This window comes from Rhinopithecus bieti, unplaced genomic scaffold (assembly GCF_001698545.2).
Source record: "Rhinopithecus bieti isolate Rb0 unplaced genomic scaffold, ASM169854v2 scaffold_26532, whole genome shotgun sequence".
Lineage (NCBI taxonomy): Eukaryota > Metazoa > Chordata > Mammalia > Primates > Cercopithecidae > Rhinopithecus > Rhinopithecus bieti.
In genome coordinates this window covers 1,636,885-1,650,784 of record NW_016812934.1, presented here as the reverse complement: position 1 = coordinate 1,650,784, position 13,900 = coordinate 1,636,885, and the positions used below count along the sequence as shown (strand labels likewise).

Below are 13,900 nucleotides of genomic sequence, written 5' to 3'. Positions count from 1 at the left end.
TGCAGGGGAGACCAGCATCGAGACACCCGAGCTCGGGAGCCCTTTAGCGGCGGCCAGGCGGAGCTTGGCTCCACGTGGGGCTGGAGAGCACGCAAGCCTGTAGTCTCGGCGCTCGCCTCTCCGCAGCCGCCGGCTTTTGTAGAACCGAGCGGCCGGATAGCAGCTCGCAGGGAGGCTCGGCCACCCGCCTGGCTCGCCCGGGGCCGGGAGAAGGAGAGCTGGAGAGAGTACCGGCTGCGGCGGTCGGAGAGGCGAGCGGAGTGCAAGAGAGGCGAGCGCCCCTGCCCGGCGCCCGGGCGCCCTCTCCGCCTTCCCCTCCCGGCTCGCCTGCTCGCTGATTCCCTCCCTCTCTCCCTCCCCCTTCCTCCTTGGCCCTGCCTCCTCCCTCGATCCCGGGCTGGATGACTGAGGCATTTCAGACGTGGGCTGAACCAGAGCGAGCGAGCTCAGGGGCTGCAGCGATCTCTCGATAAGCCACCTAGAGGCGACTCTGTGCGCGCGCTCCCCAGTGGCTCCCGCCCTCCCTCTGATCATGTTGACATATTCACAGGACAGGCAGTAGTACCGATGCGGCGCTGCGACGTTACAGTTTCCGACACCTTCTTTTTATAACTCAGCTCTATCCCCCAGCACTCGACCTGTGAAAACCACGCCTATGCAGCAACACAATTGGTCCGAAAGCGTCAAAGAGCCAATCAAGAGGCCTCCGGCTCCCCGCAGCCCACAGCGCAGCCCGACCTTCTAGAGCCGCCGAGCAGACGCCCGGTGAATTCTAGAGGCGGCGGAGGGTGGCGAGGAGCTCTCGCTTTCTCTCGCTCCCTCCCTGGCTCCCTCCCTCTCCGACTCCGTCTCTCACTCTCTCTCTCTCTCTCTCTCTCCCTCCCCCTCTCTCTTTCCCTCCGTTCCATTTTTTCCCCCTCTAAATCCTCCCTGCCCTGCGCGCCTGGACACAGATTTAGGAAGCGAATTCGCTCACGTTTTAGGACAAGGAAGAAAGAGAGGCACGGGAGAAGAGTCCAGCAAGATTTGGATTGAAACTGAGACACCCTCCGGAGGCTCGGAGCAGAGGAAGGAGGAGGAGGGCGAACGGAAGCCAGTTTGCAGTTCAAGTTTTGATAGCGCTGGTAGAAGGGGGTTTAAATCAGATTTTTTTTTTTTTAAAGGAGAGAGACTTTTTCCGCTCTCTCGCTCCCTGTTAAAGTCGGGTCTAGCACAGCTGCAGACGCCACCAGCGAGAAAGAGGGAGAGGAAGAGAGATAGGGGCGGGGAAGAAGAAAAGAAAGGTAAAAGTCTTCTAGGAGAACCTTTCACATTTGCAACAAAGGACCTAGGGGCTGGAGAGAGATTCCTGGGACGCAGGGCTGGAGTGTCTATTTCGAGCTCAGCGGCAGGGCTCGGGCGCGAGTCGAGACCCTGCTCGCTCCTCTCGCTTCTGAAACCGACTTTCAGGAGCGGCTTTTTAAAAACGCAAGGCACAAGGACGGTCACCCGCGCGACTATGTTTGCTGATTTTTCGCCTTGCCCTCTTTAAAAGCGGCCTCCCCTTCTCCAAAAGACACTTTCCTTACTCCCTTTGAAGTGCATTAGTTGTGATTTCTGCCTCCTTTTATTTTTTCTTTCCTTTTTTCTTTTTTGTTTTGTTTTTCCCCCCTTTTGAACTATGTGCTGTTGTTAACAACAACAAACAACAACAACAAAACACAGCAGCTGCAGACTTGTCCCCGGCTGGAGCCCAGCGCCCCGCCTGGAGTGGATGAGCCTCTCCATGAGAGATCCGGTCATTCCTGGGACAAGCATGGCCTACCATCCGTTCCTACCTCACCGGGCGCCGGACTTCGCCATGAGCGCGGTGCTGGGTCACCAGCCGCCGTTCTTCCCCGCGCTGACGCTGCCTCCCAACGGCGCGGCGGCGCTCTCGCTGCCGGGCGCCCTGGCCAAGCCGATCATGGATCAATTGGTGGGGGCGGCCGAGACCGGCATCCCGTTCTCCTCCCTGGGGCCCCAGGCGCATCTGAGGCCTTTGAAGACCATGGAGCCCGAAGAAGAGGTGGAGGACGACCCCAAGGTGCACCTGGAGGCTAAAGAACTTTGGGATCAGTTTCACAAGCGGGGCACCGAGATGGTCATTACCAAGTCGGGAAGGTAAGCAGTGGGGGCCTCCTCCCCTAAGCTGTTGGATAGTTTTTTCCTCCCTTTATCTCTCTGCTCCCAGAACAGTCGGTTGGTCGGTTATTACGGCTTGGACGAAAAGTTAGTTCCCATAGAAATAGGTGCACAGACTTCCAGGCCCTGCCCCTGTGGCAGGAAATTTCAGCTTACCTGGGCATCTGCACGGGTCTTATATTTGGTCTGCATCGTGGGTTCCCTCCCCAACAGACAATTTTTCAATGGAGCGTAGATATCCCTGCAGGGAGCAGGAAGGAAAAAAAAAAGGCACTCTACTGCTAAAAACGCACTCTGCAAACCCTCCTGGAACATCCTTATTTCTTTGTTGATGTTGTGTTGTCTGTTTTATTTTGTTCTCCAGAAAGAAAAACTTAGAGCCCTCTCCTTTTGTGTGGGTAGTGGGAGGCCTGACACCAGTCCCCGGCCCTTTCTGCCCTCCAGTCTAGCCTCTGGGTCTAAAGGGGCCTGCTGCTGCCCTGGTCAGAGAGAAATCGAAGGGCATTTTGGTTTGTTTGCCCACACCACTTCACGTGTCTATAACCCAAGGGCGAGTTTAGCAGGCAATTTTGCATAATATTAAGATTATGTTTGCAGACTTAAGGAGCCAGTGAGGAGACACACACTGCTTTTTTAATGTGTGAATATTATCAACCGTGTTTTACGTAATATTTAAAGGTCCTTGCCTGACCAAAACCTGCCTGGAAGAGAAGATCCTGCAACTGTCATTTAAAATCACTGATTTTTTTTTTAAATAGCATTGAAGCCTGTAAAGGTATAAAGTTAAAAGATAAAATAAAATCCCCTTCATGATATCTTAAGCATTCTGTCTCCTTCCAAGCTAAATGAGGCCAAAGTTTGGCATAAAAATCCTCAAACCCACAAGACATTTAGTCAGTTTTCCAGCGAAGTGCTTCCTTGCTTCCTTTTAAGTCAAGACTACAGAATGCCAACATTTCTGTGAAATTAACAGCAATGTGGTGGCACAATCTTGCACTTTTGGACTGGCCTAAGGAGTAGGGGAATGTGTTAGCAGCTCCATGGGCAGATAGGTTATCAGGCCAGGGAGTGCACCGTAATCTGCAAAATTCATTCTGCGAACTCACTGAAGTCCAGTTTCACTTCGCCCACAGCGGGATTGCTATTCTGCAGCAGGGAGTGGTGCAACTTGACGTTCATTTCCTTGATAAGTTTAACATTTTCTCATCAATGGATGGTGGAAAATTCTAGTCTTAACTGACCGCGCTTTACTAAAATCTTACCCCAACCTGTTTAGAACTAGATACCCACAGAAAAAGACATGGGCAAGAATTTGGTATCAGGAGGGCAATCGGTAAAGTCATACAAGGAAAAAAAAAATATTGAAGAAATTGTTAGACAATGTAGAGAAATGCAGTGCCACAATGCATTTGTTTTGAACCTTGGGACATCTAAATATGGAGAAACTGAGAATATTTAATACATTAATTGTGGAAGAAAACGATTTTGCAGCCAGTTGCCTCACTCTGAAACATAAAAGCTTATCAGTCACAATAGAAAGTCTTAAACTTGGTTTCAATATTATATGATACATAGGAAATCAAACCCAAGATTATGGGTGGTTTATCTTTCTTTTTTCTTTTCTGTTCTTTCCTTTATAGGCGAATGTTTCCTCCATTTAAAGTGAGATGTTCTGGGCTGGATAAAAAAGCCAAATATATTTTATTGATGGACATTATAGCTGCTGATGACTGTCGTTATAAATTTCACAATTCTCGGTGGATGGTGGCTGGTAAGGCCGACCCTGAAATGCCAAAGAGGATGTACATTCACCCGGACAGCCCCGCTACTGGGGAACAGTGGATGTCCAAAGTCGTCACTTTCCACAAACTGAAACTCACCAACAACATTTCAGACAAACATGGATTTGTAAGTTTCATTGCTCTCTTCAGTAAAATTTTCTCCTTCTTCACTCAGTCAAAGGCAGTGCTTCCCCATTTCATGAGTTTCAGCCCAGACTTCTCCTTTGCTTCTCCCTGAGCATAGCAAACTTGTCCTTGTCCGGAAAAAGGATTCGGGATGTTTCTCTCCGGATAATGGAAGACCTGGCGTTCTAAAAGAAATGGGGCAAGAAAACGTACTGGCTTGTGTTCTATAGCAACTCCAGCTCTTTGGTAGATGCCTGGCCTGAGAGTGAAGTAAAAGCCATTTTTTAAGAGCTAAAATCAATTTCAAGGCTGTGTATTTATAAAGGATTTGTTTTGTTTTAAAATATCATACTTCTGTTTTGAAACCAGCCATATTATTTTCTTGGGAAAGTTTACGTTTTGGAGACTTGACTCTGTTGGTTAAATGGTGTGAATACATTTTTAAAAACTCGTTCTTTTACTAAAAAAAGAAGTGGGCTTAGGTGGGAGTCAGGCTTACCCTAAACGAGGCTTAGATCTTCAGAAAAAATGTTTTGTGTGTTGGGAGTGTATATATGGATTCAGTGAGAGTGCTTAGAAACTTAGAAAACGTGGATTGCTTGTAGAAATCAGGCAAAGGACCTTTTGCGCCTTTTCCTACCCCTCCCCAACATTTCAATAAAATAAACAGAGTGATAAACAAGGAGTAAGCAGAAAGATTAGGCCCAGGAAGACGCGAATGGCGTGGAAATATCTTCAGCGGGCAGGAATTGCATTTGAAGCCCTTGATTTGATTAAGGCATAAATATTCCTCTCTAGAGTTCAGCCTTTCAGGGCTTTAAGTGGATTGGGCTCGTCAATTAGTGGGCGCTTAAAGTACTGAATCATTTTGTAAATTAAAATGCATGTTTTTCTCTATCTTTTAAGACTTTGGCCTTCCCAAGTGATCACGCTACGTGGCAGGGGAATTATAGTTTTGGTACTCAGGTAGGCTAGGGTTCAAGGTACGAATGATCCTTAGATGGTGAGGGTGGGGGGACCCTTTGGCAACTGAGGAGCAATTTGGATTCTCCAGAAGATAACATCTGTGGAGCAAAATGTACCCAGGGGGTACTCCAAGGAGGTGGGCTCGGTACAAGCGTGGTACCCTGCGGTGGGGAAGATTTCAGCCTGGCAGGGGTTCTAAGATCCCGTTTGTTCTGCTAAATCCTTGTTTTATGTATGTCTTCTCTTCCCTGCCCCTGCAGACTATATTGAACTCCATGCACAAATACCAGCCCCGTTTCCACATTGTAAGAGCCAATGACATCTTGAAACTGCCTTATAGTACATTTCGGACATACTTATTCCCCGAAACTGAATTCATCGCTGTGACTGCATACCAGAATGATAAGGTAAACCCAAGGGGCTTTCCTTTTTAATGGTGATATTTTGCCTTCCCCTTAAAAGCTGCTTTAAGTCAGGATGAGACAGTTACAAGAGAGTGGAGATGAGAGTCTTGAGTTTTCTTTTGTGAAGCATTTGGGTGGAAAGGAGAATGACATCTCAAGGAGACAGAAAAACACCTTGACTAGGTAGGAACAATGTTGAGCAAAAAAAATGACATACTAATTTTGCCACAGAGAAGCTCCTGTAACTGCTCTCATTGATGCTACCCACTCCTCCATTCCTTGGACTTTGTCCTGTCTGTTTTAAGGTTCATCTTCTTCCCCTTGAGGAAGAAGGATCAAGAAGTCACATTCAAAAGGAACTAGCTAAAAAATTAAGGCAAAAGCATTTGGGATCCTGGAAGGAGAATCCTAGTAGAGACCAGCTTTTCTGCCCTAGCCAGAAATCCTGAGTAGCTGGTCTGGTTTTTATTACCTTTTATGCTGCTGTGTTTTTTATGATGTGTGTGTGTGTGTGCATGTGTGTGCATGCGTGCGTGTGGTTGGAAAAACCTACCCTGATCACAGGGTCATACCAATGGAGTTGTCTGAGGCTTTTGAGCTGAGGTGGCCAAAGTCACCACTACATTTGAATTCCCCCTCTCCCCCCCGGCCCTGAATCTGGAGATTAGAAGGATCCCCAAAAGGGGAAGCACCTGATATCTAGAGCTATGGTGGCCTGAAGGTCATGGGCACAGAAAAATGACCCTTAGTGCTGATTCACCAGTTCCCAGATTGGCTGTTGGCAGTTATAGGGGTGGGAGGAGGGACTGAAGACCCCCGCTCTGCAATCCTGGACTTCAGAGAGAGTCCATTTTACCTGACAACACTGACATTTTGAACTCACTGTCATTGTCACTGTCCTTGGGTCCTCTGTGGACTTCATGGTGGGGATGTTCCAGCTAAATTTCTTTAGTCCGAATACCAGAACATCATGATCATCTCTCCCTGTGAAACCTGAAGTCTTGGATAGAGCAATTTATTCCAAGAACATGAATCCAACCAAGGGTCCCCGTTTCCACCTCTGAGTAGCTCTGTGTATATAACTTCTTCTCCCCACCAAGGGGAAGGGATTTGAAAGATTACACACTATGGCATTTTTCTCAGAGTGCAAAATGCATGTGCCCTCTAGACCCAGAATCCTATGAAATGAAGTTGTTAATGTAATAATAAAATGTAGCATTTTTGATCAGACAAAAAGGCCATGAGCCTTCTCCACCTAATGGCCATGGCAGAGAATATAAATGAAAACAAATGTTTCCAGTGGTCATTCAGTACTGTAATTGTCAATATTGTAATTTCCTTAAACCACCCCCCAAGCAAAAAAAAAAATCAAACTCACTCCTGCACTCACTCCCGCACAAGGGTAGTAAAACCCCATAAATCATTTATTGGATTCATGGAAAAGGGGTGTGTGTGTGTGTGTGTGTGAGTATGTGTGTGTGTGTGTCAAGGGAGTATGCTATAATTTATGATTGATTGCACTGTATAAAAATCAAAATGAAAGCATAATTTTAAGATCTCCAGGTTTTCCCTCTTGATGACTTTGACAACACTTCCATGTTTAAACTCAAACTGTTGGCTGCCCAAAGAAAAGAATTTCTTTGAATAATTTCATCCCCAAATCCCTGGTTTGGCCTCATATAGGAGATACAAGCCCTGCTACAGTTTCCTTTGATTTTTCTCTTAGTTCTCTCCAAACTTCTGCCATTATCTCCTTTCCCTAGCATATCTATATGACTTCTGTTGGCAATCACATCTCTAGACTTGTTGAGTTGGGAAAAACACCCTCAAAACATTCTAGAAAATGAGGCCAATGTCTCTGTCTTGCTTGTGTCTCTTCCAATAGATAACTCAGTTAAAAATAGACAACAACCCTTTTGCAAAAGGTTTCCGGGACACTGGAAATGGCCGAAGAGAAAAAAGGTGAGTTGAAACAATTATTTATTAGATAGTTTAGAAAAATCACTTTTTTTAGGATCCAACTCTGAAGTATTAGAAGTGAGATGCAGGCACTTGTCCTGAGAAAAGCGGGTGGAAATCACTCACTTTCCCCACTGCTACATGCTTGCTGCTGTCAGTATACCCAGCACAAGTACTTTTCCTGCCTCCTTACCTTTAAGGAAATTAACTAGGCTACACCATACATAACTTATCTCTGGAAGAGAAGCATCAGAGATAATAGATTATACAGGGATGCCTATTAATTCCTAATTAATTTAAGTTCATCCTAGGCAGGTCCCAGAAAGAACCATGCCGTTGACAAAATGCTTGGAAATTTTTGCAATCCTGTCTTCCAAATACCATCAGCCAGAGCTGGGGCCTTTGGAAAGATGTATGGCTCCCTCCCTCCTTCGTGGTGACATGTATCATTTTGCATTAAGTAGACAGCTGGAGAGAATATGAAAGAGGGTCTCCCCTCCCCCACCCCCTTTCAAAGAATTTCTAAAATCCAGAAAATCACCCCTAAATTTTTAACCTATCCCCTTGGGACGGGCATTAAAAAATAATTGGTAACAGCTAAATATATTTTTATTCCAATTAATTTATTAGTAAAACGATTGCAGTAAATTGCAGCATAAAATAACGACTTCCTCCCAAATCTTAGCAACCATCCAAAATTTGGGTATGCTGGGGACAGACAGCATTGTGTTTGCAGGATTGGACACCCAGTTCTCCCTATATAAGACCAGCATTTCGGCTGTCTCTGACTAGATCCAGCCTCTCCTCTTGCTTTTAAATAAAATGTCACAGCCCAAGCAAATGCCTTTTCCTAATGAAACCCCCATCTTGAATAAATGCAACTGAAGCCTCCTTGCTTTCTCCCTAACCCTGTGCCACACTCTTCAGCCCAGTTACAGGGTCAAGAACAATGCTTGGGTCTATGTTGCTGCCCTGGGGCAAGCACATTTCAGCGAATTAGTGTTGTCCCTGGGCCACAGGCAGGGTGTGAGGCATGTGTGTACCGCTTTGGAAAGGGTAAGGGAAACAAAGAGGGGAAATGTATGTTACATTCTGTAACGTGGGTGTGGGCTTCTGCCACAGAAAACAGCTCACCCTGCAGTCCATGAGGGTGTTTGATGAAAGACACAAAAAGGAGAACGGGACCTCCGACGAGTCCTCCAGCGAACAAGCAGCTTTCAACTGCTTCGCCCAGGCTTCTTCTCCAGCCGTCTCCACTGTAGGGACGTCGAACCTCAAAGGTAAGCCATGTCACCTTTGTGATCACTAGACTCCAGTTCCTCGTGACCTGGAAGAGTTGAAGGGGGATGGGGCACCAAGCAGGGCACTTGCCCTTTAAAAGCTAGAACCCTTCTAAACATTCTTAAACAGCAGCCAGAGTTCAAAAAGAGCTATCAGGTGTGTCTCCCCTTCCTCCCTAAGGCAGTAGAAGGAGAGCACCGAGGCCTTTCCCCCAGATCCTTATTTGGCTGGTGGGGAGGGGAGGTGGGTGTCTGTTTGCATACTACCTCTTGGCAAGCAGCTTTGAAAACCTGCTTGAAGCGCTTCTCTCTTTTCTCTCTGTCTCTGTTTCTTTCTCCTCCCATTCTCTCTAAGCAAGAGAGGCTCCAACTGCTGACTTTTCACTGTCTTTGAACTCTAGGTTACAATGTGTTGGACTGGGTGGTGGGGGGAAGCAAGGGATTCTCTGCCACCTGGAACCGGGAAGGTGGCCTAGAAAACATCCAGCTATAGAGCAACAATTGACCTGGGAGAGGAGGTGGAGCAGTGGGGATCTGCGGTGGGGGGAGAGCTAGGGGAGGGGGTGAGGAGTGGATGAGATGGCTCAAATCCCCCCTCAGTTTCCTGTGTTTAAAGAGCAAGCACTATTTATTTGGAAAGTTTCTCTCTCTCTCTCTCTCTCTCTCTCTCTCTCTCTCTCTCTCTCTCGACGGGAAGAAACCTGTTTTAGTGAAATAAAATGCAAGTCCTTTATGTCTTCAATCCATTTAAGCTTTAAACATAAAATAGGATCCCTTTTTCTTTTCTTCTGGTGGAACACCCACAGAGGGTGTGGTGAAAGCAAAAAAGAATCTACGATTGTCCCCGGGCGGTGAGCCGGCTGCCCGACACTCATCTCTGTCTGCAGGGACTGGGGCTAACACAGAAGGTTCAACCGAGTGCTGGTGTTGAGGGACAGGTGTCCGTTCTGCCATTATTAATTCAGATGTCAGGATTCTTGCCAAACGAATCCTTCCTGAGTAATTCACAAATTTGTGGAAGGTGCTGCTCTCTGTCATTCACTGACCAAAAACTCTTAACAGTAATTAGAATATGTTCCAGCTGGGAGTTTTAATGTTAGTTTTTACTTTTAAAAAGTTAATTTGCAATCGAATGGGGAAATGTATGTGAAATCTTGCACCGCAGGAACTCAAAAAAAGAAGTAAAATTCATTATAAGAAGAAGGGCTACTGATTTGGGGGTTTGTCCATCTAAGGGAAAGTTTAAACTCTGGGTAAATACTTTAAATTCATTAATCGCTTATTGAATTTTCCAGCAATGTTGTTGGGCACGATTATCCCCATTTTGCAGATGAGAACACTGAGGTGCAGAGAGGCTAGGGGGCTTTCCCCGGGATTACACAGCCACGAAGCCACGAGCTAGGATTCCAACTTGGGAACTGGAGTTTCATTGGCTCAGACGGGAGCTAACGCCCTTCTGCCTTGGTTTTTTTCTTCTCCTATGGTAGATTTATGTCCCAGCGAGGGTGAGAGCGACGCCGAGGCCGAGAGCAAAGAGGAGCACGGCCCCGAGGCCGGCGACGCGGCCAAGATTTCCACCACCACGTCCGAGGACCCCTGCCGTGACAAGGGCAGCCCCGCTGTCAAGGCGCACCTTTTCGCCGCCGAGCGGCCCCGGGACAGCGGGCGGCTGGACAAAGCGTCGCCCGACTCGCGCCATAGCCCCGCCACCATCTCGTCCAGCACTCGCGGCCTGGGCGCGGAGGAGCGCAGGAGTCCGGGTCGCGAGGGCGCGGCACCGGCCAAGGTGGAGGAGGCTCGCGCGCTCCCGGGCAAAGAGGCCTTCGCGCCGCTCACAGTGCAGTCAGACGCTGCCGCCGCGCACCTGGCCCAGGGCCCCCTGCCCGGCCTCGGCTTCGCTCCGGGCCTGGCAGGCCAACAGTTCTTCAACGGGCACCCGCTCTTCCTGCACCCCAGCCAGTTTGCCATGGGGGGCGCCTTCTCCAGCATGGCAGCTGCCGGCATGGGGCCCCTCCTGGCCACCGTGTCTGGGGCCTCCACCGGCGTCTCGGGCCTGGATTCCACGGCCATGGCCTCTGCCGCCGCGGCGCAGGGACTGTCCGGGGCGTCCGCGGCCACCCTGCCCTTCCACCTCCAGCAGCACGTCCTGGCCTCTCAGGTATGGATCCTTCTTCCTGCCTCCTTCAGTCCTTCCACCTTTTCTCCAGTTTCCCTGTCCTTTGCCAGCAGACCCACACCGACCCCTTTGGCCTAGTAGCTGCAATAATTTTTACTGAGCCATTACCAGGTTCAAGGCTTAGCTCATTGAGTTATCATGACTTCATTCTCCCCATTCACCCCAGAAAAACTTTAAAATTTTTCCTAAGTTAAAGGCCGTTTCCAGCAGAGTAGATAGGTAGTAATAAAGATAACAGCTAGACACAGCACTTACTTTCAGGCATCCTTCTAAGTGCTTGCACTGTATTGACTCATTTGACCTAACCCTTCAGGGGTACTATTATCACCTCCATTTTACAGATGAAGGGGAAGACGCCCAGAGATGCTGAGTCACTTGTCCAAGGTCACACAGCCGGTACATGGTGGAGCTGAGACTCAACCCCAGGCTGTCTGACTCCAAGGCCTCTTTGAGGGTTTCTGATTTTAGCTTCAGAGCTGACATGTCTCTTAAGTGTCTCATAGTCAACCCTCCCCCAGGAATGGGACTCTAGGCCTGGGGAGGGGAAGTGACTACTTCCTGAGTAGGAGTTCAGTCTTGATTCCTCCAACCTTTCCTCCCATTCCAAGCTCTTCTCCCCACCCCCAAACCCAAGCAGGCCAGCCTATTCCTCAAAGGGTTAATGGTTGTGCACACGTGGGAAATGTCAGAGGACAGGGATAAGCAGGGACTGGGGCAGGCCTAGAGGCCTGTGTGTGGCTCAGACAGCTGTGCTGGGGGGAAGTCTCAGGCGGCTGGAAACACCCTGAACTCCATGAAAAGGTTCTATGAGGTTTTGCATGCTGTTGCCTTTTGTTTTGTCTGAGCACATTCGTCTCCCTTCCCTGAGCCAAGAAGCTAGATTGGCCTCCCCCTCCAGGGAGGAGGGAGCTGAGAAAAGGCTTGGCTTCTGGCGTTTCTCAATTCCTCCCATTTCCTCTGCTGGCTTCTCCTGAAGACCCTGTCCTAGGTGGGCAGGTGGTTGGTAGACCAGGGGCTGCCTGGACAGACAAAACCTTAAGGGCACCTCAAGGCATGGTGCAGAGAACTGGCCCAGGCCAGGGTCCCTGCATATTAAATGCTGCTTCTGCCAATTCCCAGCTTCGTGCACTCCTGAACTCCTGGGGCCTACCTCGGCTTCTCACCTGGAGCACCAGTAAATCATGCTGGACAATTTCTTTGTCTCTGTTTATAGCAAATGCCCTTTTATTTCCCTCCCCCATTTTCCTTTTGCTTAAGATCTTCACTTTTTTTTTTTTTTTGTGGAGAAACTTTTAGGATTGGGGGGGGGGGATGGGGGGTGGGGAGAAGAAAGATTTTAAAAATTATTCTTAATAATTTATGTCCTCTGGCTTCCCCTTGCTTACCTTTGTGGTGTAAACTGAATCTGTATCCCCATTTAACAGGTGCAAGGAGTAACCCTTAAGGGGAGATTTCCTGGGGGCCGCACACACTGTGTGCAGCGTATTGCAGGCTTTCACTCATTTAATATCTACAGAGTCCTCAATAAGCATATGAATTACTTATGATTTCCCTGTTTTTTCTTCCTGTAAGGAAGCTGAGGCACAAGAAGTGAATCAAAGTCTCTTGGCCTAGGGTGACACAGCTAAGAGTTGTACCTAGAGATGTCTGAGTGCTGATTTATCTCCTGCCCCCACCCATCTCTCCCCCCAAAAAAACACAACAACAACAAAACATATCAGGGATTCATGGCTTGCCCAATGTTGGAGGGGTAGAAGAGAGGAGATGGATGAGGTAGGCTCCTCCCACCTGGCTGACGCGCTGTGTGTCTCTTTTCTCACCCCAGGGCCTGGCCATGTCCCCTTTCGGAAGCTTGTTCCCTTACCCCTACACGTACATGGCCGCAGCGGCGGCCGCCTCCTCTGCGGCAGCCTCCAGCTCGGTGCACCGCCACCCCTTCCTCAATCTGAACACCATGCGCCCACGGCTGCGCTACAGCCCCTACTCCATCCCGGTGCCGGTCCCGGACGGCAGCAGCTTGCTCACCACCGCCCTGCCCTCCATGGCGGCGGCCGCGGGGCCCCTGGACGGCAAAGTCGCTGCCCTGGCCGCCAGCCCAGCCTCGGTGGCGGTGGACTCGGGCTCTGAACTCAACAGCCGCTCCTCCACGCTATCCTCCAGCTCCGTGTCCTTGTCGCCCAAACTCTGCGCGGAGAAAGAGGCGGCCACCAGCGAACTGCAGAGCATCCAGCGGTTGGTCAGCGGCTTGGAAGCCAAGCCGGACAGGTCCCGCAGCGCGTCCCCGTAGACCCCTCCCAGACACGTCTCTTCATTCCAGTCCAGTCCAGGCTGCCGTGCACTTTGTCGGATGTAAAATAAACCACGGGCCCGCCATGGCGTTAGCCCTTCCTTTTGCAGTTGCGTCTGGGAAGGGGCCCCGGACTCCCTGGAGAGAATGTGCTAGAGACAGCCCCTGTCTTCTTGGCGTGGTTTATATATCCGGGATCTGGATCAGATTCTGGGGGTTCAGAAACGTCGGTTGCATTGAGCTGTTGGGGGTGGGAGTTCCAACATTTATGTCCAGAGCAACTTCCAGCAAGGCTGGTCTGGGTCTCTGCCCACCAGGCGGGGAGGTGTTCAAAGACATCTCCTCAGTGCGGATTTATATATTTTTTTCCTTCACTGTGTCAAGTGGAAACAAAAATAAAATATTTCAAAAAAAAATCGGGACAAGTGAATACATTAACATGATTCTGTTTGTGCAGATTAAAAACTTTATAGGGACTTGCATTATCGGTTCTCAATAAATTACTGAGCAGCTTTGTTTGGGAAGGGAAGTCCCTACCATCCTTGTTTAGTCTATATTAAGAAAATCTGTGTCTTTTTAATATTCTTGTGATGTTTTCAGAGCCGCTATAGGTCTCTTCTTGCATGTCCACAGTAATGTATTTGTGGTTTTTATTTTGAACGCTTGCTTTTAGAGATAAAACAATATAGCCCCCTACCCTTTTCCCAATCCTTTGCCCTCAGATCAGTGACCCAAGGGCGGGGGGGGGGGGGGGGGGG

General features: G+C 48.9%; 1 protein-coding gene across 2 annotated transcripts; it reads left to right on the top strand.

Annotated features, from left to right (window-relative positions):
* Window positions 1-431: 431 nt before the first annotated feature.
* TBX3 (T-box transcription factor 3) lies at window positions 432-13,538 on the top strand. Of its 2 annotated transcripts, XM_017847364.1 has the most exons (8): window positions 432-2,142; window positions 3,804-4,071; window positions 4,977-5,036; window positions 5,297-5,443; window positions 7,326-7,402; window positions 8,522-8,679; window positions 10,167-10,837; window positions 12,681-13,538. In XM_017847364.1, the coding sequence occupies exons 1-8, from the start codon at window positions 1,754-1,756 to the stop codon at window positions 13,140-13,142; spliced, it is 2,232 nt and encodes a 743-aa protein (XP_017702853.1). In that variant the 5' UTR covers window positions 432-1,753; the 3' UTR covers window positions 13,143-13,538. The 2 variants fall into 2 exon arrangements, with proteins under 2 accessions (XP_017702853.1, XP_017702854.1); XM_017847365.1 differs by lacking the exon at window positions 4,977-5,036 and having other exon boundaries at window positions 768-2,142; window positions 12,681-13,142.
* The last annotated feature ends 362 nt before the right edge of the window (window positions 13,539-13,900 follow it).

Coding starts and splice junctions, on each gene's coding strand:
- TBX3 (XM_017847364.1), top strand. CDS start 1,754: ATGAGCCTCTCCATGAGAGATCCGGTCATTCCTGGGACAAGCATGGCC. Junction 8,680..10,166: donor AGGGACGTCGAACCTCAAAG/GTAAGCCATGTC, acceptor CTCCTATGGTAG/ATTTATGTCCCAGCGAGGGT. Junction 10,838..12,680: donor AGCACGTCCTGGCCTCTCAG/GTATGGATCCTT, acceptor TTCTCACCCCAG/GGCCTGGCCATGTCCCCTTT.